The sequence below is a fragment of the Acipenser ruthenus genome, chromosome 1 (genome assembly GCF_902713425.1).
Source record: "Acipenser ruthenus chromosome 1, fAciRut3.2 maternal haplotype, whole genome shotgun sequence".
NCBI lineage: Eukaryota > Metazoa > Chordata > Actinopteri > Acipenseriformes > Acipenseridae > Acipenser > Acipenser ruthenus.
Window position 1 is genome coordinate 107,094,769 of NC_081189.1, and position 25,639 is coordinate 107,120,407.

Here is a 25,639-nt window from a genome sequence, read left to right on the forward strand (position 1 = left end):
CTTGGTCACTGGTTCAAATCCAACCTCTACCACTGACTAACGCACTGTGTGACCCTAAGCAAGTCACCCAACTTCCTTGTGGTCCATCCTGTGGATGAGATGTTAAATCAATGTTCTATTATAAGTGACTGTGCGTATAATGCACAGTTCATAACCTCTAATCTCTGCAAAGCACTTTGTGATGGCGGTCCACTATTAAAGGCGCTATATATACCTTTTTTTTTTAGCGTACAGGTGCACACTGTTGGTCGCAGAGTATAGTACCACGCAAATACGTACATAAAACCAAGTTAATAGTTTTTTTCGGAAACTGATACGTGCCGCTGTGTTATCAGAGACGGCGCTACCTGGACCAGTGAAATCTGTCTCTGCTATTTTGAATGCTATGTATAATTATATTTCCCCGTGTTTGACACCTTCAACGTGGTCCCAATGGCTCCAACGTGGTGATTAATACGCCTCCTTGTATTTCCCCGATCTCTTAAAAAAAAAAAAAGTTTGTGTACACTAAACGTTGTTGAGGACCTCTCTGGCACATGAAGAGTTAAAATCAGTTTGGCCCCCGTGCGTTTCACCTGCAGGCACTGATTAATAGACGCAGAGATCACTCGAGCTTAACTATCGCCGGGAGGAAGTGAGGTGACGTCCACCACAGAAAACACTTGCTAAGAATAACAAAGGTACGTTTTCAATGTATTGCGCTTAAAAATAATTATTCAAACGGCAATGTATTTCTAGATTGAGCTGGCAGGTTTCCTTAGTCGAAGTTAAATTGTTAATGTTTGAAAATGTCATTCGTCTTCCTTTTCAAACAAAGCGTTGTATTCCAGTTTAAAACAATGCTTCAGGTCGTAACACAATTTAAAAGATCATTAGAAAAACTATAAATCCATATTGTAAATTTATTTAAATGTGGCTATTAAAGATATTTACAAGATACATCAGTTGATGGGGAATCTCTGTTGTTTTTCAGTTTACGGGGAAGTTGAGAACTTATTTAGATAGTTTCGATATTGGAATTGTTGGCTTGTGTGTGAATTTAGCTGATATACATCAAGGATAACAACAGACTCACATGATTTGGTGCCCAAAAATACAGACATGTACAAAGTATTCTAAACTTCCGTGTATTGACGCGCAAATATGTCGCAGATGTTTCTGTTAACATCTACGTTACAAACAAAGAATCTCAGGTGAAATGCTAAACTCGTCCTTTTTCTGTTCGTGAAATTGCATGGTCATAGCGAGAGTCTTTAATGGCTATAAGTGAACAAATTAATGAACGTTCATCACGTTTTAAAAGAAAAAAATGATCACTTTTTATCGATTGTTTTAATTTTATATTTTAAAAGCGACACCTGTATTTAGGCTATATATTAATTTTTGTGGCTTTCTTTAATACTGTACTCGCTATACTGGATTTTAGGAAGCATTTGATGCACGCAGAATTGCTTATTAAATTATAGTTCGGTAAGGAAGTTTAAAGTCTAATTATTTTGAGATGGTCACATATATCCTCGAGGGATGATGTATTGCGCTGTAATTAAGCTGCATGGTCTCAATAAACATGCCCTTTCTTTAAGTATAGTTACCACCTCAAAGGAACATGACGCTTTGAGGTATTTGCATTGGTATTACAAAGTTCAAGTTTAAGACCTTCTAAAACGTTGCAAGCCTGTGCTTGAGGAAATAAAAGCAAACCCCAGCCATTAGAACAAAAACAAAGCACAGTGCCTGGTATGGTGATTAAAAGAGTAGAAAACGACGCCTTGCACTTTTCTGGTCCTCAACACAGCAGAATAAAATCATAATTTACATAGAATATATAAATGTATTAGTGTTCAGAATATACTGTATTGGTAACTTTAATGCTGCACATGTAGATACAGGTTAATTGTGGAGGATTTGTCTAAATTTGCATTTGTACCTAACAATGTGATGAAGGGAGAGAGACTTATTTGACCGCAATTACTTTGCCTATTTAAATGAACACAACTTTAAAATCTAGAATGACTCTAGATGCTTTTTACGGGCACTTTTCCCATCAATCAGGTTCTTGTGTGTGCAAATTTCAATTAAAGCCAAGCTGTTGGAACGCTCTTCAACCTCAGCCTTTGTCTATGTGTAAATAAGAGATGCATCCAGCCTCAACGGCCACACTGCCTGTCGGTAGAGCCAAGTAAGAGTACAATGTGGAGCCACATTGGTTTCCCAGGACAGGAGCGCCACACTGAACACTGATTTCAGTCTTTAAAAAATGGAAACAATCTCTTCACTATCTGATCATCACAGATCTTTTCATACAGTACATACAAAAAAAGCCTTTTATTTTAGCCAGATTTAACATTATCTTTAGAAGCTCCTCCTTTTGAACAAATTGAGTATGTAATGAGAAAACAGTTCAAATGAGCAATTCATGAATTGCTGATAAAACATGGCTAATCTTAAGGATAAAAAAATTCTGCTGTTTGCATAAATTGCAATAGACTAGACAAACATATGGGGAGAGGGGTGTTCATGTCGTAAAACATTAAGTTAAACGTGATATTTCAATAAACCCACTGTAAACCCCCCTGTCAAACTGTGTAATGCTCTACCCTCCCTAAAAATGGCAAGGCATCTGAATGATTTATCAGCCTGTGATTATGTAAGTGCTAATCCCTAACACTCCCCCAACAGATACTTGTGTGATGAATATGTATTTAAACAAGATTACATGCTATACTGTTTGTTCTCTTGGGCTTCTTGTAGGGTGCTGATCTCTCCTGTTCATACCACCACAAGCTGGTCTTTGCTGTCTAACAGAGGAGCCATGGACCGCTACAGATATTTCATATTTAACCAGAGGAGTATGGTGGTGGTGGGGATCCTGCAGATCGCCTGTGCTGGGCTGTGTGTAGTCTGTGGCTTCATTGATGCTGCCTTCAGGAAGGACACTACTCTGAGCAACACCAGGGTTCCACTCTGGGCTGGAGTGGTAAAAACACATTCATTTATTCAGCATTTGGTTTTGTTACTTTTGAAATACAGCAGCAATACGTCCAGCTGTGTCAATCGTGAGGGTTAGCGGACGTTTAGTTATAGTCCCAGCTTTTAACAGTACTTAAATCCCAGAACGAAATTTGCAGAAAATGGAACGTAATTTGAATGTGCAGCAACAGTTGTGGACTCCCATTTGGTGACAGGTTCATTTTTATGTTTCATTTTATTAACGCTAATGGTGCTTGGTGGGATTTGGAAAACAAAATCTTAAGTATGAAAGAAAAGAGGAACTTGATAAACCAACATTCATTTTGTATTGCATGCCACACATGAAAATTGTTTGAAAACTGTTACCACAAAACCATTTTCAATCTACCCTTGTAATCCTTTGAAACTCTGGGTTTGTACAGTGTTCCATGTTACAAACACAGTACAATACAGAGACGTATGCAGTGGCGGCTGGTAGCATAAAAAACTAGAGGGGGCTGGGCTATTAAAACCAATATTTACTAATATTGTACTCAGTTAAAAGGTGTGTTGTACATAACATCATAAGCATTTTAAATAAAAGCCTACCTTTTATTTGTAGAGGAACTGGCCTCATTTTTTTTGAGAAGCAAACACTTCTATGACTTGATGGTTAAAGTCAGGAACACTGCGGATAAGCCCCTTTTTGATCAACAGTACACCAAGTGTTTTAAGTCTGTCTTGGGTCATTGTATTGCGCAGGAAAGTCTTTATATGTTTCAGTGTGCTTTAAATATTTCTGTTTTTTTCTGCTGTTGTTACTGGGGAGCAATAGTAACGTTTCCAGTCATTTTCAGTTTAACACGGTTCCTGATATGAGAAGCACTGCACTTATGTTTTTTTTTTTTCTTTTCTTTTCTTTTTTTTTTTAAACTGACAGGTGTTTTTAAATCATTGATTCTGGTTTTGGTGCAAGCTATATCCACTCCAAACAAGATACATGGAAAACAAAACAACGTTTTTTTTTTTTTTCACTCACCGTCTGCCAGTCCTTCCAGTCAAACCATGACACACAAAAGCTTCGGTTTTTGTTTCTTGTAATTGTGTAACTTTAATATCAATAGGCTGGTGTACACCCAGCCTTTTAACCTTTTAAACTTTTCTTCTATTGACATAGCAAAGAAGCAAATTGTCGACTTAATTCGTTGTACTCTACTAGCTGTTTACCCTCATCACTCACCGAATAACTGGGAAACTGGCGGGTTTAAAGGTTACATTGGTAGTTTCCGTAAATACTTGAATCAATCTTGGGCTGTCGGAGATTAGACACATTTTATTCCCGGCGTGAACTGTAGGGAATCGACTGATGAAGTGATGAACACCTAGCAACTCGAACAAAGCCGAGGGCTAACGAAATTTATCCCTGTCCGGACTGATAACAACAGAAAAATATGCAAATTAGCAGGGACAGTACCTGTCTTTCTGCTGGACTGGGGTAAATATGAGGCACTTAAATTACTGCAGTATGAAAATGGTACTGTTTTGGGATCCATTGAGAAGTGTTGCTCCTAAGTAACTCGCTAGGGTCTAGTTTTAAAGATCTAAATGCTGACATCCTAAAACTTTTAGGCCTACTATATCGCAGACTGTTTGAGAATTCAAGGCAGTGATCGTGTTCACAATGTAGTAATCTCTAGTATCTTTGTGTGCTTAATTATGCAGATAATGGGCATTCCAGGAGTCCTAGCTTTGTTTTCATCGCAGAAGAAGAACCCATTGCTGGTGAGCCCTCATTTATAATACTGCTATCCTTCTGAAACTAATGGCCATATGCTTAGTGTGTGTTAATGCTACTACAGGGATGGAAATAAGCAGTTTCACTTATTGGAGGTTTTATGAGTTTAATTTGTAACAATCTTAAATTGGTAACAAACTGTTGTGTCTTAATAAACTCGTAAGACCAGGAATGGATCAAATTGTCATGCAGTGGGAATCTTATTTTCATCCCTGTACTGGTTTTCAGAACTTAATTTTCTTTATGCATATTGTTGAAACCCATAACCCGTGTGTTTGAACAATTAGACCCCTGATCAATCTTCTCGGAACTGATCACACTTACCACGGCATAAAAGAATTGCACCCGAGTCTACAGGATTACTAATAATTGTTTATGTAGCTCCTGGCTCCCGATTTTATTAAATATACTTCAGTGAAGTTCTGAAACCCAGGACTGGATGCTGGGCTGTGATAACCCCCCCCCCCCCCCCCCCCCCCCCTCCCCCATCCATTCTGTAGTATCTCAAGTGAAGGGTTAATTGTGAAGTCCTTTTTCTACAGTGTTAAGCAGGTTGTGGATGCGCACAGTAAGTCTTTCTATGTGTCTTCTCCCTGCAGGTGAACATCATGATTGCTGCCTCTCTGTTCTCTTGTTTCACTACCGTGATTATAATTGTCTATTCCTCCCTGACGTTAAGCTACGGAGAGGAGGATGATGAGCTCTTTCACCCTTATTCACATATTCAGACACAGCATGCAGTAAGAAGTTTTGTTTTTAGTTTTTTTGTATTTATTTACTGCTGCCTCAGTGTCCCTTCTCCTTCAAGCAGCAAGCAAATGCATGCTTTAGATTTTTCCAAGGATCCTAGGTATGAATGATGTCATTGCCTTGTGTGCTTGCAGTTATCTGCTTGCTGTAAGACAGGAAGAAGCGGGTACTAAAGACATCATCATTTACTACACCTGAATAACCCACGGCAATGTCATTACTTAAAATTGAGTTTATATCAGCTGATCCAAGCCCAGCTCAGGAATGCTGTAACTGGAGATCTTTTACTGTCTTGTGTAGTAAATTATTGTGTAGCATCATCAGGCCAGAGACCCCTTTAAAGGTCTAATAACTAAGATTTTTAAGACTGCACAAAATGCTGATTTCACATGGAACAGTCTCAAAAGGGATGACTGAGACTGTTCACAAATTGCATTGTAACTTATTTTCCTTTTTTTTTTTTTTTGTTGCTTCATGAAGAAGTTCGTTCTCACTAAGCTTATTAAAGGAGCCAATTTGACCATGCTGGTTGCCTGTACCTTTGGCATACTACTAGCTCTGGTCATTGCCTTCACTGGCTACAGGAGCGTCCCGCACTGTGCCTGTTACGACAGCGTCACTGGACTGGTGAGACATCTTTTTACTATGAATAAACACATGTTGTAACTGGGAACTGATATGTTGTGATGCTCTTAGGGAGAGAAAGTATTAGTGTTAAGCTCCAGCAAAAGATAACTATGATCTAGGAGACATTTATAATGTCCATAGGGGTACCAAGGTGCAAGTTTTGGTTAAAATATCTGACTTGGGAGATAGGAACAGTAGGTATGGTCAGCTGAATGTAGATTCATTAATATATTTTTTTTTTAAAGTGTAAAATCGATTGGTCATTTGATGCTAATTGCTCTTTAAAATTAGAGTAATGTTTGGACTCAGGCTTCTCCTTGTATCATTACAAACTTTTTTTGGTGTATCTTATCGATGTGTGTTTGGATGAAGAAAACCCATTTGAAAGATAGTAAGTCTAATAAGTGGTGTTTTTTGTGTGTGTGTGGTGTCAGGAATCCCTGGATCCAGATGATGACCAGAATCTACAGACCGAGTTGGTTTGTACCCGGCAGGGTAAGAAAGCTGTACTCCTTGACCTCTGGGAAATGAATACAGACTATGCTTAATTGTCAAAGTTCATCAGTGTTTTTACTTCAGGCCTATACAGGTGTTGTACTTAATTCCCTAAATATGTTAGAACTATTTGGCTAATATAGGAATTTATACATTTGTTACAATTTACAAATATATGCACCATCATACATGACAATCTGGATTGTTTAAAAAATATATGTGTGTGTATATATATATAATATATATATATATATATATATATATATAAACAAACTCAACACAGGCAAGGAGAGATCTTTGCATTCCATTCAAAACTAGACTGCTTTTGTTGTGTAGGAAAGATTACTCTACTCAAAACAGCCTATCGGTGAACTAATGATACTTATTTCCTGACTATACTCTTGATCCCCAGCAGGTGGCGACAGCAGGCTGTTCAATGCTCCTGTGCAGCTCAATGAACAAGAGGAGGAGGTGTCCTCTAAACCTCCTCCCTATATCAGACTGGTCTGAAATGCAACCAGGCACACACACTTTGAATATGCTATGTGCACAAATGTAACATTTTTTTAAGTGTATTTTAGCCTTTTTTGTTTTATTTTAAATCAATCATGTCTACACCATGCACTCCATAAAGAAATCTAATTTCTGATGTCATTTGAACCAGAATTTACCTGAAAGAAGCATGAATATTTTTAATCAAAATAAAGCCAGAATATATTTTACCAACCCCAACAAAAGTACAAAACCACTTCTGTAGCATTACCTATTAAAAGCAAAACATAGGCCAATGCTGCTTTGTTTAAGGAGAACAACAATAATGGTAATGTAGTCCAACTCCTACCTATTTTGTAATTCATTTATTGTGATATGAAGTCCTTTTAAATAGTATTACATAGTATGGATATTCAGTTGAGAAATTAATTTATTTGGACACTTCACCATTTATTTATTTTTTCTATCAATAATCTATTTGTACTACAGGCTACTAGGGTTGTCAAAGTAGTGGAATGAAATGGTGATTGGTACTTCATGTGGTGTGGCACACGTTCTACATATAAAGGTGTTTTGGGAGGTAAATATTTGATTAGTGTTTACACATCAGTCTTAAATATTAGTGTCAGCGTAGGTCACTGTATACAAAAACAGAAATACACAATAGAACACTGATGGGAATAATGTCATTTGTATTTGGAATTTTCTACCTTCTTGCTGAAGGACAAGTATACTGTCTGATGGATTTTAGGACTGCGTGAACCAATGGGAAGATTTATTTTATTTAACTTATTTTGTATGATATTCTGTATAAAATTCTTCTGGCAAGAAATTACTTGCAATTTGGAGTAAAGTGTTTGGAGCCAATTGTTATAGACAGAGTGCCAACACCCATAAGGCTACTGATTGGCCCTTGATGTGAAAGAGGTACAGCTACATAGCAATGCAATACAACACAGTGCTTCACTACAGTGAGCTTATACTTAAAGTGAATCTGGCTTTGTAATTCCTCTGGTATCCAGAGTATGTTATGGTGGTTTGATCAGTTTTGTAATCATGTTTTACTTGTTCAGGAATATATGGCTAATAAAGATTAAAAAAAAACACAAACAGCTTGTCTTATTTTTATATATATATATATATATATATTATATATTGTGATGTATTTTGACCTTTTCAGCCGGAGTCTGTGTTCTTCTTTCAAATAGGGATCTGTCACTTTAATCACACACGATACAATGGAAGTGCTCTTTAAACACCATGGCGTACGTTTATTAGCAAACTGATATTTCAAACAAACAAAAACACAAAACAAAACCTAGCCCTTCTTCAGGCGCTAACTAAACTGGTTAACAGTAGTGCTATCTAATGCAGGGCAGGGTAAGCCTGTTCCCCTGTTTAAACTAATTCCACAAATCACCTAATCCAAATCACCGTCCAGAACTTCGTTGTCAAAAACCCGTACCTTTGTTTCGTTATCAGAAAATATTTCTTTGTCCAACACACTTTACCACTGTTCAGTTTTTTCCCCTCTCACCACTTCAACCCTTCTCCTTGACCACACAAACTGAAACCTTTTTAACCCCAACTTGATCACTTGCATCTGATCAGCATTTGCCCATTAATTATACAATTAAGCAATTGTTACATTTGTTACCATACAATGTGTGTGGCTATCCCCAGGGTCCTAAAGCCTCCAAATTACTGCTTGGTACATACACATCATCACTATATATATAAATATATATATATATATATATATATATAATCTTTTGTTTTGTAAAATATTTACATATAATGTTGACAGTTCTAGATCTAATATAACCTCACAAGTTCTAGAAAGGAAAAGGGTAAAAAGATGGGAAGATTGCCAACAATGGAAGTTTGTTCACATTTGATGTAAATACTATAGGGTAGAATTAATTCTCTCTGCAGATTTCTCCCCATTATTATTTATTTCTTAGCAGATCGATGCAAGTTCTAATAAAGGTGACATAACCTCTATGGTAAATTCATTTTTTGGCTGTCACTGATAATTGGCATAAATTGAGGTGATCAGATTCTGAAAACCGACGAATGTGTCTGTGTATCATACTTACACTTTTGCATATCTGGAAACTTGCTTATCAAATGTTGAACATTTAATCGCCAATTCTTCTATACTGTTCTGTACATATCATATGTCGTGGTCATCAACTCTCATCATCGTGATGGCTCTAATTTTGAATTTACAGCTCGATCTATGCTGCTGACATGTATCAGAAAGCACTGCATGCAGAAAAGTCAGTAAAGGATATTGCAATGTATATCACTTATATTGACTGACATGGCTATATTCATCATATAACAATACTATTATGAAATGCTGACCGATGTATTGCACGTTAAAACCTGAGCATGTGTTGTGATTTGTAAGCTCACTACGTTAAAAAAATGGAAAACAAAAAAGTAAAAGGACTGTAAAATGATAAGCAATAGTCCATTTAGGCATTAATATTCCTGCTTAAAAATATGCACCACAATCTCAATAGGTTTTGACACTTTCAATAGCCCTTGCTGTGTTAAAAATCAAACATTTCAGAAAAAAGCAAATACTTCCAGCAACTGAGTTCCTTTTTGAATGCCTTTATTTAATTATACTTTTCTTGACAGGGGGTCCACCAGTACATTAAGCTGATACTTCTTTGTAATTGTTTATTAAAAGTAAAATTGTCTGAATAGTCAATACTGAGAAAAACAAACAAACAGAAGAAACACTTGGATAAACTGACTTTGGTGCATACTCAGACTAACTGGTAAATAGCATGTCCTTATTTTTTTAAAAAACATTTAAAAACACGGTAAAGAAACATGAGAAAGTGTTGAAGATTACTACTTTAATGTTTAAGGAAGCACCTCTGAAGATTTTATCTTCATCTACTGTTCAGAGTGTTTGATTGATTTGTAACACTTCAAGCATCTCGGTCATAAAAAAAAAACAAAAAAAAAACACACAGCTGCTTGTAATCCATTCTTAATTAGAAAAAAAAAACAACATTACCCCACAAATATTACAATGTACTTTCCCTTTCCATGTGCCTCCCAGCATGACTTCATTATCTACTGATCAGCAGTGCGGAGATGACTGACAAAGTTAGCCCTCACATGCCAAGGGGTTCACATCCTTTACATCCCTTGTATCCCTAGCCTGGTTTCCATGATTCACAGATTGGTCCATACACTCGTCATAAATATTCAGGTGATTCAGAGTACAAAAAAAAAAACTCTAAAATTTCGGTGCAAGCCCAGAATTCCCGCAGACGTGTTGTCGAGAGTGACAACTGTTTGAGACATCACAGTGAAAAGCTCTCGGCTATTTACAGAACAGAAACAGAAATTTGAAGTCACGACAAAGGACACTCATTGCCTGTGTAGAAACACTAGCTTACTACCTTTCCCACGGTTTAACACACATGTTCCCTACCTGGGTTCAGGCCATTCCTCTCACATGTGATTACAGTGCTCCCTCGCAACGCGGGTCTCGGGGGACACACAATATGAGCGTTATAAACGTGGGATGAGAAATGTGCGGGACACATAACACACATCTGACTAAAATACAAAATAAAATAACTTGCTTTCTATAATGCACATATAGTGAAGCAAAACGTTAGGTTACCTACCGTAACCCTGGTTCCCTGAAAGAGAAGATGACCACCAACATTAAGTATGGGATATTCCCTGCCCTTGAGGTAGGTAATGTGGAGCAGTGTGGAGCAGTGTGGTTAGGGCTCTGGACTCTTGACCGGAGGGTTGTGGGTTCAATCCCCAGTGGAGGACACTGCTGTTGTACCCTTGAGCAAGGTACTTTACCTAGACTGCTCCAGTAAAAACCCAACTGTATAAATGGGTAATTGTATGTAAAAATAATGTGATATCTGAATAATGTATAATGTGATATCTTGTAACAATTGTAAGACGCCCTGAATAAGGGCGTCTGCTAAGAAATAAATAATAATAATAATAATACTGAGCTCTCTATATCAGAGCTGCCGAAGGCCCCTTCCTGTGATGACGCACTCGGTCCCGCCTACCGAGGGTATAAAACCGTCACTCACCGGAAGATCGCCCTCTTTTTCCGCCAAACCCGTGAGGGCGACCGGAGCGACCTCATGGTTGGTGGTCGTCTTCTCTTCTCTTTCAGGGAACCAGGGTTACGGTAGGTAACCTAACGTTCCCTTTCAAGTCGAAGATGACCACCAACATTAAGTATGGGATAATGTATACCAGAGCGGTCTCGAGGGAGAAGGAACGGCAGCATATGAGGGACGCACAAGCGCTGTCTAACCTAGAGGTTAGCGGTGTGAACTTACACCCTCAAGGACCCTTGTGCCCACAGATGGCACAGCAGGATCTACCACATTAATGCGGTAGAATCTGGTGAAAGTATGCGGCGTAGCCCAGCTAAAAAGGGCTCACGATGTAGCTAACCCTCTTGTCGAATGCGCAGCTACTCTACCAGGTGGGGGTAACCCAGCACCACCATATGCAGTCGACACCGTGTCCGCAATCCAGTGTGACAGACGCTGCTTAGAGAGGGGCTGTCCCAAGGTCCGTGTACCATAACAAACAAAAAGTTGATTCGATTTACGCAAAGCTTTCGTCTTAAGTACATAAAACCTCAATGCCCGCACTGGGCAGAGGAAATTTAGTTTCTCATCCTCCTGCGAAGTAAACGGAGGCGGGTGAAAAGACTCTAGTTCCACAGTTTGGTTTATGTGAAAAGCTGTAATCACTTTGGGGAGGAAAGCAGGATTGGTGCGCAGCGAAACTCTGCTTCCATCCTCCCACACACGCATGCAGGAGCTATACACAGACAGCGCCTGCAGCTCACTGACCCATTTAGCAGAGGTGATAGCTAAAAGGAAGGCTGTCTTCATAGACAGATACTTCAGTTCTATGGAGTCTAAAGGCTCAAATGGGGCCTTTGTAAGAGCCTCCAGTACAATGTTAAGGCTCCACTCAGGAAGAACAGTCCTTCTCGGAGGATGTAATCTCCATGCGCCTTTAAGAAAGCGCGTAGCCAAAAAATGCGCACCCGGAGACTTAGAATCTACAGGGGTATGACAAGCAGATATAGCTGCCAGATACACTTTCAGCGTGGAAGGGGACCTTCCAGCATCAAACAGTTCCTACAGAAACTGCAATATAACTGGCATTGGGCAAGCAACGGGGTCATGGCTCCTAGCCAGACACCAGGCTTGAAAACGCTTCCACTTGCGAGTATAAACTGACCTAGTGGAGTCTGCCCTAGCATTCTGCATAGTGCTCACAACCGCGTCCGACAGCCCCAGGGCTAGCCAGCGATCCCTTTCAGGGGCCAGGCCCACAACTGGAACCTGCCAGGATCCGGGTGCCAAAGGGAGCCCTGTGCCTGAGTGAGGAGATCCAGGCGAAGCGGGATCTCCCAAGGCTGGCTGTCCAGCATCTGGCACAGGGTCGCAAACCATATCCTCCTGGGCCACCTGGGGGCCACTAGAAGAACTGACGCTTTCTCCGACCTGACTTTCTCCAGGAAAGCCAGGAGCAATGGTATAGGAGGAAAAGCGTACAAAAATGCTTTGGGCCAAACGTGTGCTAGGGCGTCTACGCCTAGTGGACCGCCTGAGCGATGGAGGGTGTACCACAGGGGGCAATGTGTCGTCTCTGCTGAAGCAAACAGATCGACCTGCGCCTTCCCGAACCGTTCCCAAATACGCTCCACCGTCTGGGGGTGGAGACGCCACTCTGACGGATGCGGACCTCCCCTGGAGAGGAGATCCTCTTCACCACTCTCGGAATGTACGTCGCCCGCAGGGACAGCAGGTTGGCTTGGGCCCATATCAATAGCCTGAAGGCTATGCGATGTAACCCCGGAGACCGAAGGCCCTGGTGGTTGATATATGCCACTACTGTTGTGCTGTCTGTTCGGATCAGCACATGCGCACCGCTCAGCACTGGATGGAAGTGCTGGAGAGCCAGGAACACCGCCCGCAATTCCAGCATGTTCAGGGATGCCCAGCGGTCCGGCCAAGATCCGCTGACTCCCCTGCCCTGCCAGACTGCTCCCCAGCCCTGGCTGGAGGCATCTGTTGTCACCACTTGGCGATTCAATATTACTCCCATTTTCACACCCTTGCGCAGGTGAGAGGGAACCCTCCACCAGCGTAGGGCCGCCGAGCATGTGCGAGACACAGTCAACCTGCGGTGTTTGTCGCGTCTGGCATTGAGGTGAAACACATTGAGCCACGCTTGCAGTGGGCGCATGAGAAGCAGACCCAGCTGGATCGCTACCGTAGCTGCGGCCATCAGACCCAGCAGTTTCTGGCACAACCTGAGGGTTACCTTCGATCCCTGTCAAAACAGGGAGAGGCAATCCTGAATAGCTGCTATCCTGTCGTCCGACAGGTATACGCGCATTGCATTGGAGTCCAGCCGGAGCCCCAAATATGTGGTGCATTGCACTGGTGCAAGCCGACTCTTTGCATCGTTCAAGGCTAAACCCAGCCTGACTAGATGCTCCGTCACAATTGCCGTGTGGGCTAGAGCTCCCTCTCGAGACTGGGAACAAATCAACCAGTCGTCGAGATAGTTTAAAACCCTGATCCCTTGCAGCCGCAGGGGAGCCAGTACAGCGTCTACGCACTTTGAAAACGTACGCGGAGCTAGGGAGAGCCCGAACGGCACCACAGCAAACTCGTACGCGCTTCCTTGAAAGGAAAACTGCAGGTATCTCCTGTGCTCTGGACCAATGGGAATATGAAAGTATGCGTCCTGCAAGTTCACAGTTGTGAACCAGTCGTCCGGCCGGACTGACTGGAGGATGTGACGGTGTGTCAGCATTTGGAACCTCCTTTCTTTCAGAAACCCATTCAAGAGCCTCAGATCTAAGATGGGGCGAACCCCGCCATCTCTTTTGGGTACCAGAAAGTATCTCGAGTAGTACCCCTCCTCCTGGGAGACGGGGTCTACTCGACAAATGGCCTGCTTGCGCAGCAAGGCGGCCACTTCTTCTTGAAGTACCGAGGCTTGCAAGGGGTCTGTCACGGAGGTGTTTATAACTCCCCGAAAGGGAGGAGGTCCCGAGTGAAACTGAAGCGCATAGCCGGTTTGCACGGTGTCGAGCACCCAGGTATCCGTGGTGCAAGCGCACCAGTATTGCAGCTGTTGTGCCGAAAAGGGGGTCTGAGGCCGCCAGCCTTCAGGGGCCTTGCTGGGGCTCAGTTGTTTGGGGTGAGCGCGTAACGCGCTGGCCCTGAGGGCGACCCCTGAGACACTGGTATGTGGATCGACCACGGCCTGCGTTTCCTTTACCTGCTGGCTGGGCCCTGTTACCCTGAAGGCGATGCCTTAGGTCACCCCTTGGGGCTGTGGGAACTGGAACCGTTCTGGTGACAGTTTGTGTCCTGGGAACTCGCCAATGGCTCAACCTATTCCACGCCGGAGCGCGGGGAGGGAGCAGCGCAGCCACCTGACGGGAAGCCTCCCGGTCTCGAAGAGATTTCTGCAGAATCTCTTCCACAGCTGGCCCAAACGTATGCCCCAGGGATATGGGCGCATCCAGCAGCGCAGCTTTATCTGCGTCAGGGACCCTGGCCTGTGACAGCCACAGCTGTCTACGCGCCACAACTAAGCCCGCCAGGTTTTGGCCCAGGGCTTGTCCCTGCAGGCCGGAGATCTGCAGCAGTGTATCTGCCAGGAGACGCAGCTCCGAAGCCACCGGCTCCGGGAGCGGGGCCTCGCGCAATACTCCATCCAGATACGCAGTCAGCACACTCGCTGTGTTAGCCAAGCGGGTTGCCTGTGCCCCTGCTGCGTACGCTCGCTTTAAATGCATCTCAGTCACCCTGCACTGAGGGTTAGGACACATTGGGTCTCTAGCGAGCCCCCCCCACAGGCGGGGCCCTAACCAGGGCTGCGATAGTGGAGTCCACTGGCGGAAACCCTGCCAGGCCAAGCTTATCCGTGCTCTCCAAGAAGGAGAGCGGTGTAGCCTGCTTGGAGACACTAGGGGCTGAAGCTGGTCTATCCCAGGAGGAGCGCACTTCCTCCAAAAAGTCTGGGAAGGCTGGGAAACACTGCGGGCGGGGAGCCAGCACAACGGGGAGGAATTGGTTTCCTACACACACTCAGAGCCGGGCTCTTCCTCTGTAAGGGTGTCCCCCACCTGCATATCAGGAGAACGAAGCTACATCACCGGAGGCGGCAATGGACAGCGCGTCCTCCTGTGCCAGTTGGGGCGAGCCTTCCCACCCTCTATGGTGCTTGGGGCTGCAACGGAGCCTGAGCAGGGGCCGATGCTGAGGTCTGCTTAGACAATAGCTCCAGTACCTGGGCCATCTGGGCCTTCAGGTCCATTATATCCCTTGCCTGCTTGGAGCGTTTTACGCGCTTTGCGGCTGGAGACGGGAAGCGGTTACGCTGCGCACTCGGGATGTCAGGCAGGGAGTCCAGGGGCGCGTCGTCGGGGGACCCAAAGGCTGCCAACGACCTCGCCGCGTAGGACGCGGAGCTCTCCTTTCTGGCTCTCTCCAGACGAGCCTCTTTCACTTTAGGCTGAAAAGCCTCGCAGACACTGCAAGCCACGTCCCTCTCGAGGGCCATGGTGGCATGCGGGACACCCAAGCACCGCACACAGAGGGTATGGTTATCCTCTTGTGGGATACTGGCGTTACAAGCCGTACAGGCATGGAACCCCGGCATGGGTCTGTTCATATTCAGCATCGTTTTTTTTTTTTTTTTTTTAAACGATGCACAACAGACTAGGCCTGCACTATACCGTGCGGCACCACGAGGTATGCGTCAGCAGCTCAGTGCCTACTCAATGTGAGCAACGTGCACAGCACTGCTCGTCCTCGAATGTTCCAGATGCCTTGCGCAGCAGGAGCGTAATTGCGTACACTGCGCTCTGTGCGCTGTGAATACTATTATGCGTACACTGCGTACTGTAACCAAGTACCGTGTGCGTAAAGCTCCTACGCTGGCGTCGGATAATACGCAGCCTGTGCCAAGAGAATCAGGCTATGCGTGCGCCGCAGTGCCGCAGCACCGGAGAGGACGCTATGCAAAGTGCGTACCCAGACCGTGTGGTCAACACACACACCTGGTCAGCACAAAGCGTGTACCAGGGGGGGAGAGGCTGAAGCCGCGGTGGGTAAAGTTTTTGTAAGCAAAAATTACAGTTTACAAGAAGGAAGAAAAGGAGAGAGAGCGCACACTGAACGCACATGAACCAAAACACCGCAGCGGTCAGGTTCGGCCGGCGACTCCGCTCGTACGGGGATACGGTAGTACCCAGCCCCGAGGGAGGGAGAGCGGCTAGGTCACTCGACAGCGGGGATACGGCAGGCCTAGCCCCGAGGAGGATACTTGTGTAGCTCTCTATAGGAAAAGACAACTCACTCGCGGGTGGCTGCACAGACAGCCGCTCACATACAACAGACAGCAAAGAGAGAGAGCGGCCCGCCCAGGGGGGGCCGCTGAAAGACAGAAAGACAGATTCCGGGAAAGCGGCAAGCCAGCTTTCAGCACGAATGCTAGGAACTACAACAGACCCGAATCGACTTGAGGGCTCTTCTTATCAACACGCTCAGTTCTAGACACAGAGATCCTACCTTACCGTCTTAAGGAAAAAGAGGGAGATCTTCCGGTGAGTGACGGTTTTATACCCTCTGTAGGCGGGACCGAGTGCGTCATCACAGGAAGGGGCCTTCGGCAGCTCTGATATAGAGAGCTCAGTATTACCTACCTCAAGGGCAGGGAATATCCCATACTTAATGTTGGTGGTCGTCTTCGACTTGAAAGGGAAATGTAACTTTCCGTGTATTAACCATGCATAAAGCACCATGTAATCAACGCTAAAAAAAAAAAAATCCCCACTTGTGGATAATTTTAATTAGTGGTTTTTAAACTATAAATAGCCTGGCTAAACGGCAGTCAGGAGTTCAGTTCAAAGTGACAGATAAGCAAACCAAATGCGAGAAGGAGAGCGGGTCGGGAGAGGGGGAGAGGGGAAGAGGGAATGGGCTCGCCCCAGGTTCGGCTGCCGGAGCAGGGCTGTAGCGTCTCGGCTCCCGGAGAAAGCAGCTCCTGTCGCTGCAAGAAAAGGAAACACATTAGGAAAAATGTCTGTGTTATAAAGTGCCAGCGCAGCTTTTCTTCAGTTCAGATGCTGTATCAAAAGGGAGAGACAAACATCAGTTAGACTGAGAAGTTGTTTACAGTTTGAACAGCGGTACTGTATTTACTGTAGATATATTGCATGCATCACTAGTAGGGAATTGGGGGACATGCTGTAGGAGCGTTATATCAGAGGCGCGTTGTAACCGAGAGACTTATAGCGAGGGAGCACTGTATACCTCATTAGATATGGCTTAAGATTCCTGGCTTTTCTACATTCCTAATCCTACGTGGCACAAAACCTTGCAAATGCAGCTTCTACTTTAGTTTAGACACCATAGTACTAAGACAGAGGCCAAACAAGGGCAGACAAGTGATGTCCAGCAACTATTGCAGAACAAATCAAAGCATTGCAATTATCTGTAAGAGTTTCAAACATGCATATAAGATGTGTGGCTCATGATATTGGTTATATCCGAGATTCCATGGCTTAAGACCAGGCGTGGGGGGCAGTTACAACTGTAATTGTGCAATTCCTAATTAATTTGAACCTTGGTACACCTGCATAATTGTAATTATACCACATAATTAACCAATTAGTTCAATTACACATTTATTTGTCATCCGATCACTATGTATTCTCAACCACTTTTTTTAGTGACCCTGCTTGTTTGAAAAAATAAGTTACATACTATGTTCCTGTATTTGTACCTGTGATTATTGCTTTGTTACTTTGAATAAATAGAGTAGACATGTTAGTGTGTAGTTTGTTACTTTTTTGTAGAATTGTAATTACTATAGCGTAATTGTAACTGTAACTGGAATTGTAATTGAACAGGGCTTTCCAGCACACACTGCTTAACTGGTACAGTAGGTGGGTTCACTTCAGACAGCATAGGTAGTCACCACCACTGGGCAGGTCAGGGGGTTGCTGACGATTCAAAAGTTATCTGAAACAGCCTAATATGCCTTCGATCAGTGGATCTCAATCCTGGTCCTGGAGACCCCCCTGTGTCTGCTGTTACTTTTTTTCCAACTCAATTTATTTATTGAACACTCAATTAATCTAACAATTGGCCTAATGAAACCTGTTGAATGATTTGAAAGAGATGGAGATTTCAAGATTTGTATAAAATTGAATACAACTTGAAATATGCAACTTCTTATAAGGTGAAGAATAGTTTAAAAATGTTATTAACCAAATTGTCAGTTGAATTGTTCATTTAAGTAACTGAGAGCTCAGTTGAAACAAAAACCAGCAGACACAAGGGGTCCCCATGACCAGGGTTGTGAATCACTGGTTTAGAAGTTAACAAAAATATATAAAATACTTGTGTTTAATATGCCGGAAAATAAATTTGATGTATTATTATTATTATTATTATTATTATTATTATTATTATTATTATTATTATTATTATTATTATTATTATTATTATTTATTTCTTAGCAGACGCCCTTATTCAGGGCGATTTACAATTGTTACGAGAGATCACATTATACATTATTTCACATTATACAGATATCACATTATTTTTTTTACATACAATTACACATTTATACAGTTGGGTTTTTACTGTAGCAATCTAGGTAAAGTAACTTGTTCTACTATGTGTGGCATAGTAATGAGATCATTGAAAGGAGATAAAATAGTGTCAGTCTCATGGGGTTTATTTTGTTGATTTTTAACTGAAAAGATTAATGTTTACAGTAGGGTTTTTTGTTGGTTTAGCAGAATTGGACACACCTTGAACATGTATGTAGGTTGTAACAGAGTGGTCACCTTTGGATTGGAAATTACACATAGTTGTGTAATGTTGTTCATAATGAACAGTACACAGTTTCACTGGAATACTTACAAAAATTAAGAGATTAAACAAATGTCACAGTCAGCAGTCGTTACTACAGTTGTTTTGGTTTTAATCACAAAGGACAGTGGCTCTTCAAAACTTCTAAAGGATATCTACTGTATTGGGCTGTTTCAGAGAACTTTTGAATCCTCAGCAACCCACTGACCTGCCCAGTGGCGAGGACTACCTATGTTGTCTGAAGTGAACCAACCTACTGCACCAGTTAAGCAGTATGTGCTGGAAAGCCTGGTCAGAACATGGGTGAAGTAAGAGCACAGTGGTGGTCTTACTTGACAATTCTTTGACAAATCTTTTTCGGCTTTGTCAGCTCTTACTGTCACTTAAAACGTAGTTTTTTGTATTTAATTTCCATTGTTTTTTCACTGGAAGGCTGATTTAAAAACATATTTGTATATGCAATGGAAAGTATGATTGTAGACCTCTATGTGTATCTTGTATCTTTACTTAACCAGAAATGGACTTTTGTTCTTTTAGTTTACCGCCCTTTGCAACAAATGAGATTTCGACTTTACATCGCCATCTTATCTCCCAGAACAGCAAAACAGGAAATAACTTCCTGTCACAAAACTAAACCATAGAGTATCTTTGACTAAACTCTACTTTACATAGTGAGGCCGACCTGCAAAATCCTAAGGCTTCTACTGTAGTACAGTATTACTAGCATACGATATACGAGTAAAACGAAAAAAAGCGGTTCATCTATTAACATAATAATCACACTGCTCTTGTTCAGCATTAAATTTCTGCTATAGACTTATATTAAACAATTGATAAATCTATTATTATCATTACATGTTTGTTTGTAGTTATTATTTTGTTTGTTTGGAGTATTTATTGATAAATCTATTATTATCATTACATGTTTGTAGTTATTATTTTGTTTGTTTGTTTGGAGTATTTATTGAAGCTTGGTACTGCGTAGCTTTACAGTTGACGGTGTGATCACTTCTCGGCTCGGCTATAGATCAATGGGCTCGGCTCATCCACAACTAGCAACAAGGGCGACTGAACATTCTGACATTTGACCGAAGTGTGCAGGCGTATTTTACAATCGGGTTTAAACACGAAACTGTCAGCCACTCTTACTATAAACCTAATAGCAGGGGCAGTTAACATTAGCTTTGAGTGGTTGTTTGCTCATGCTTAGAATATGTGTGCATAGCGGCAATCGAGATAGTGTTTTAGAATGTATCCTTGATCATCTCTATCAAGTGAAAGGGAAGTATGATTCTGCTGCAGAGGATACTCTATACGTCCCAGAAAAGGGCCTCCAGTTGCTTATTGGTACAGGAACACATACAGACCAATTGGCAGGAAGGATCTAAAGAAACTTGGCTGATTCTAGGTTGTATCAATTTATTTTTTTTTAACCTAACCACCAAACAACTCTTCTTAAAACCTACAAGGTGGCCACATCAGTGAAGTCTGGTTTACTTCCCTACAACTGGGACTGTGCTCTTTAAAACTGTGCAAACATGGCCCTGAAGCAGATGCATGCTGGGTCTTTTAAGGTTAGAGTGTTAACACTAGAAGCCCCGCGGCACTCATTTTGGCAGTTTTTGGTTTTAAAATGTAATTTTCTCCAGTCGTGTAACACATATGGGGCTGTGCGTTCATGTACCTTTCTGTCCATATGTATTAAATATTCTCACAAAGCATGAAACGCGGGAGTGCAGAAATAAAGGAGATATATTACATTATACCTAAAAGCCCCGGGAGCAGTCACATTGACAGCCACACAGAAAACAATTGCATTTTGCTTATACAGAACGGTATTCTACTTTATTATTTTTATTTACCAGTCCGCAATGTGTTTAGCTGTAATTAGATTAGTCTCTACTTTCTGCCTGAGTGAATGACTGTCTATTCTTTTTCAATCAGCCTTTTGAAAGGCTGGCGCCTGCTTGCCAGCTGCGCTGCTTTGGTCAGTCAATTAGCATCAGGACTAGTGAAAATAAATACCACAGGGAAACTGCCAAGCGAGTACCCACAGCTCAAGCTGGCAACCCCGCTGAGAGCCTCAAGAGACGCCAATGCCAGGTTGGCAAGTGCAATACAAATAAAACTTCGTACAGCTGTGCCCTGTGCAGAAAGGTGGCGTGGAGAAGCACATTATCAGTGATGACTGTGAACAGCCTTAGACTCAAGGTAAAGGAATACCTGTTTGTCGAGAAAAATAAATTAGACTTTTTTTATAACTTCTTGTGCAGTACGCTTCTGTAAAATGTTTTCTTCTAAGTTTATTTATCTACGTTCAGTTGCTTTTGCTCATCTGATAATAAACCGATTGCTGTTGAAAAGTTAAAAATGTATTGCTATCGTTTCAGTTTTATAAATATGTATGTTGTAAACCGATGTCTGTTCAGATGTTTATTTACATTTTCTTGTTTTGATTTGTAAAATAAATGTATATATATATATATATATATATATGCATGCTTCAGTTGTTCAGATGTTTATGTGACATACTCAATAAAAAAATAAAAATTTTAAAAAATGTATTACATCCGACTGTTTCTTCTTTCGTTATAGTATTTACAGTGTTTTGAATACAGCCGTCAGAAAGACTGCTGCGGGGCTTGTAGGTGTGAGTATATCTCCGGTTCTTCTAGTGTTAAAACAGTCCAAGCATTTGGGTGGCTTGATTAAGTTAACCGTTAGTCTAGCAACACTTACTGGAGTGCCACTATACAGTACAGGAACCCCTGTACCCCAGTACAAGAACCTCAGGATGCCCCCCTTTGTCATCAGTAAAGACCAAGGAGGCATCCAGCCATGTGCTTCCGCTTAAAGATGGAGCCTCAGTAACCAGGCTCAGCACCAACAAACCCCAGGTAGCTTTTGTTCTGGCTTGAGCTGCACACTGTTCTCCCTGCCTGTAGGCTGGCTCAGCATTAGTGGCTTCTGGCTCTTGAGTTTGTGGGCCAGGGTCATGAAGATAGCTTCTACGTGGTCGTTGTCATCTGGGTTCTTGGCCGAGGTCTCAAAGAGCGGCATGCTTTGAGAGTCAGCGAACTTCTGCACCTGGTCTGTGCTCACCCGGACCGACTCTCGCAGGTCACACTTGTTGCCCACCAGAAGTCGGGGCACCTCGCTGCCCAGGGAGTGCTGCCGGCACTCCTCGATCCAGGATGGCAGGCTCTGGAAGCTGGCAGGGTTGGTGACGTCGTACACGAAGACAACGGCGTGCACGTTGCGGTAATAGTGCTGCACCATGCTCTTCCTGAAGCGCTCCTGCCCAGCCGTGTCCCACAGCTGGACCTGAAACAAAACACCAACAGAGCTGGTTTAATATCAAGCATAAACATATCAAATCATTCCAAGTTTACCTAATCTTTACAGGCTTGCGATTATTCCTCAGAGGAAACATAAGGTTTGGGAAAAACTGAAATGATGCCAATTGCATATTCACATGCCTACCATTAACTGGGACAAGATTCTGAATAAAAACTTACAGATTTTGGATTTGTTCAAAAGCTTTCATATACAGTACATGGTGCCCTTACCAACCTGTTTGTGTTTGAGAAAAAATGAATTTGAAACTCTTTTACAACAAAAAAATAAGGTACAGGCATGATATGATTCTCTCCTTCCCAGCAAACACTGTGTCATGGCTTAAATACCGTTTCTATATTGTACAGTATGTCATACCTTGAGGGCTCAGATTTGAAGACAATAAGGCAGTATCACACAGGTTGTTTTTATTTATTGCATGTATATAGCACTTTTTATAGAGCAGTAAAAAGGAACATACATGTGTACAGCATGCCACAATCAAACCATGTCAATAACAGATTTAAATAACAGTATACACATAATAATACAAAAGCAGCCATTTTAAAGTTACATTAAAACCCACTAAGATAAAATTATTTTATAAAAGTGTGTTTTTAGTCTTGACTTGAAAACTGCAACAGTCCAGCTTCCCTGACAAATGAAGGCAGAGCATTCCAGAATTTCGGAGATCTACAAGACAAAGCCCTGCCTCCCGTGCTGTTTTTGTTGACCCTAGGAATAACCAGCAGCCCTGCATCTTGTGATCTCTGAGTGTGGTTTGGAAGACAGAGGGTCAGTAACTCCTGCAAATAACTTGTAAGTTAACAGCAAAATCTTAAAATTAATTCTATACTGCTCTGGGAGCCAGTGTAAAGAGGCCAAAACAGGGGTAATATGTTCACTTTTCCTGGTTTTAGTCAGAATTCTAGCGGGGGTATTCTGAACAAGCTGCAAGCGGGATACCAGAAAAAGTGCATTACAATAATCAATTCTAGATGAAACAAAGGCATGCATTAGTCTCTCGGCATCAGATACGGAAATAATTGGTGTAAGTTTGGCTATATTTCTCAAATGGTAAAAAGATACTTTAGTAACTTCCCTAATACGAGACTCAAATGAGAGATAAGGACCCCCAAACTCTTAACTTCTAGTTTAAGTTTTGATGAGAGACTGCAAGGGTCGAGCTCATGTAATCCTACATTTCCTTTTAGTTGGTTCTGTGATCCCGCTAGCATAACCTCTGTTTTATCTGAATTCAACATTAGAACATTCTGTGACATCCAATGCTTGATATCTGTAAGGCAAGTTGCTAATAACACCCATGCAGAAGAAATTTTGGCCAGACTTTTTAATAAGAAAAAAGAAAGTGGCAGAACCTGGAGAAAGTTTTATTTGGTCAATACTTTAAGCCTGGCCACAAGTTATACTATACATTACACATTAGGAGGAGGAATTTATTTGTTTAAGTAATTAATTGTGTTCTATTTAAAGGTCTTGGTTGTGAGAAGGCGAACCAGTTTTTATGGAATGTGTTTTTACTGTTTCTAGCGTAAATTAAAATATGATAGGAACAAGGGTTTAAAAAATAAACGCATGTTACGTTTTTGGGCTCTTTTATGTAAATGCATAATAAATAAAACTCTTGATTCATAGATTCCTTATCACTGTGTATGTACAAAAGAATAATAATAATAATAATAATAATAATAATAATAATAATAATAATAATAATAATAATAATATTAAGGGTTATTATGACGCATTGGCAATATGATTTCTCTTGTCTCTGAGGAATGTTTAACACTGCAGCAATATGACCTAATCCAAATTCACCAGTTTGCCTACAGCTAGAAGTTACAGTAGCCTGCCTGAATCCTTGCACATTACATGAAACGTGGACACCTTGTACAGTGCAAAGTAACTACTGTATTTGTTCACCTATTGATATGATATTGTATCTGAAGCGCAAAACTTTTTTTTTTTTATAACCCCCACACTAATGTCCTCACCTTGATTTTCTCTCCGTCGATTTCGATCATTTTTTCCCTAAAGTCCACCCCAATTGTGGCATCGGTCTTGTCCGGGAACCTGCCCGCACAGAACCGATAGGTCAGACACGTCTTGCCTACCGCGGAGTCTCCAATCACGATGATTTTAAAGATACGAGAGCGGGGCGGTGGGAGAGACGAGCCAGCGATTGCTGACACCCTGCAGCCTAGAGGCACAGTCCTCACTGATCTCAGATCTTGTCATCCACAGGTCGTCTAGTAACTTTCCAATTAAATAAAATGTTTTATTTCAAAGTAAATACACCCCCACAAAAGACTCCCACCTCCAACCCGAAACTCGAAATTACGCCCAGCCAGCTGTACAGTAAGCTGTGCTATGTTTGTTTAGTCGCCACTTACTGACACCATGCTGTGGGTACTCGCGAGAGTAAGTTCCAGACTGAAGTGGTTACAAAAGTAAACACTAGAGGGACACACTTACAATACGCACTTTGTTCGTTTTTCTGTGTTTCAATGTGGTTTTGCATATAGTTTTATTTCTTCGTTTTAAGAACGTGGGGAAACACGAACGGAGACCACATATAGACAATGTGGGGAAGCTATAAAAAAGGCCAACAAGATGCTCGGATATATTGTGAGAAGTGTTGAATTTAAATGAAGGGAAGTAATGTTAAAACTTTACAATGCATTAGTAAGACCTCACCTAGAATATTGTGTTCAGTTCTGGTCACCTCGTTACAAAAAGGATATTGCTGCTCTAGAAAGAGTGCAAAGAAGAGCAACCAGAATTATCCTGGGTTTAAAAGGCATGTCGTATGCAGACAGGCTAAAATAATTGAATCTATTCAGTCTTGAACAAAGAAGACTACGCGGTGATCTGATTCATGCATTCAAAATCCTAAAAGGTATATAGACAATGTCGACCCCAAGGGACTTTTTTTACCTGAAAAAAGAAACAAGGACCAGGGGTCACAAATGGAGATTAGATAAAGGGGCATTCAGAACAGAAAATAGGAGGCACTTTTTTACACAGAGAATTGTGAGGGTCTGGAACCAGCTCCCCAGTAATGTTGTGGGGATCCTTCAAGAAGCTGCTTGATGAGATTCTGGGATCAATAAGCTACTAATAACCAAAATATTAAATCACAGAGAAGTAACTATTACAGTACTACTTACAAACTATGCTCTTATAATGCCGATGTAGCATGAGAAACAGCACCCCATAGTCTGGGCCTGTA

At 42.0% G+C, this 25,639-nt stretch overlaps 2 protein-coding genes and 1 pseudogene across 4 annotated transcripts; 1 reads left to right on the forward strand and 2 right to left on the reverse strand.

The window, feature by feature from the left end:
* The first annotated feature begins 549 nt into the window (after positions 1 to 549).
* On the forward strand, positions 550 to 8,218 carry LOC117420931 (uncharacterized). Of its 2 annotated transcripts, none has more exons than XM_034034702.3 (7): positions 550 to 680; positions 2,752 to 2,977; positions 4,672 to 4,731; positions 5,344 to 5,484; positions 5,975 to 6,121; positions 6,556 to 6,616; positions 7,029 to 8,218. In XM_034034702.3, exons 2-7 carry the CDS (start codon positions 2,813 to 2,815, stop codon positions 7,124 to 7,126), a joined length of 672 nt encoding a protein of 223 aa, XP_033890593.1. In that variant the 5' UTR covers positions 550 to 680; positions 2,752 to 2,812; the 3' UTR covers positions 7,127 to 8,218. The 2 variants fall into 2 exon arrangements, with proteins under 2 accessions (XP_033890593.1, XP_033890594.1); XM_034034703.3 differs by having other exon boundaries at positions 7,032 to 8,218.
* A 1,818-nt stretch (positions 8,219 to 10,036) lies between these two features.
* Positions 10,037 to 14,963, reverse strand: LOC131737007 (uncharacterized; annotated as a pseudogene).
* Positions 14,964 to 16,897: 1,934 nt separating this feature from the next.
* On the reverse strand, positions 16,898 to 24,814 carry LOC117421223 (ras-related protein Rab-33B-like). Of its 2 annotated transcripts, XR_009330559.1 has the most exons (3): positions 24,402 to 24,814; positions 21,793 to 22,377; positions 16,898 to 17,221 (listed from the first exon to the last, which is right to left on the reverse strand). XR_009330559.1 is itself a non-coding variant. In XM_059033616.1 (2 exons), exons 1-2 carry the CDS (start codon positions 24,429 to 24,431, stop codon positions 21,931 to 21,933), a joined length of 477 nt encoding a protein of 158 aa, XP_058889599.1. In that variant the 5' UTR covers positions 24,432 to 24,814; the 3' UTR covers positions 16,898 to 21,930. The 2 variants fall into 2 exon arrangements, 1 of the variants encoding a protein (XP_058889599.1); XM_059033616.1 differs by having other exon boundaries at positions 16,898 to 22,377.
* Positions 24,815 to 25,639: the final 825 nt, after the last annotated feature.

Bases quoted from the DNA above. Each gene is read 5' to 3' on its own strand.
- LOC117420931 (XM_034034702.3), top strand. From the start codon at position 2,813: ATGGACCGCTACAGATATTTCATATTTAACCAGAGGAGTATGGTGGTG. The intron at 2,978-4,671 runs GTAAAAACACAT...TTAATTATGCAG, and splicing joins TTCCACTCTGGGCTGGAGTG to ATAATGGGCATTCCAGGAGT. The intron at 6,617-7,028 runs GTAAGAAAGCTG...CTTGATCCCCAG, and splicing joins GTTGGTTTGTACCCGGCAGG to CAGGTGGCGACAGCAGGCTG.
- LOC117421223 (XM_059033616.1), bottom strand. From the start codon at position 24,431: ATGATCGAAATCGACGGAGAGAAAATCAAG. The intron at 22,378-24,401 runs GTGAGGACATTA...GTTTTGTTTCAG, and splicing joins TCGACGGAGAGAAAATCAAG to GTCCAGCTGTGGGACACGGC.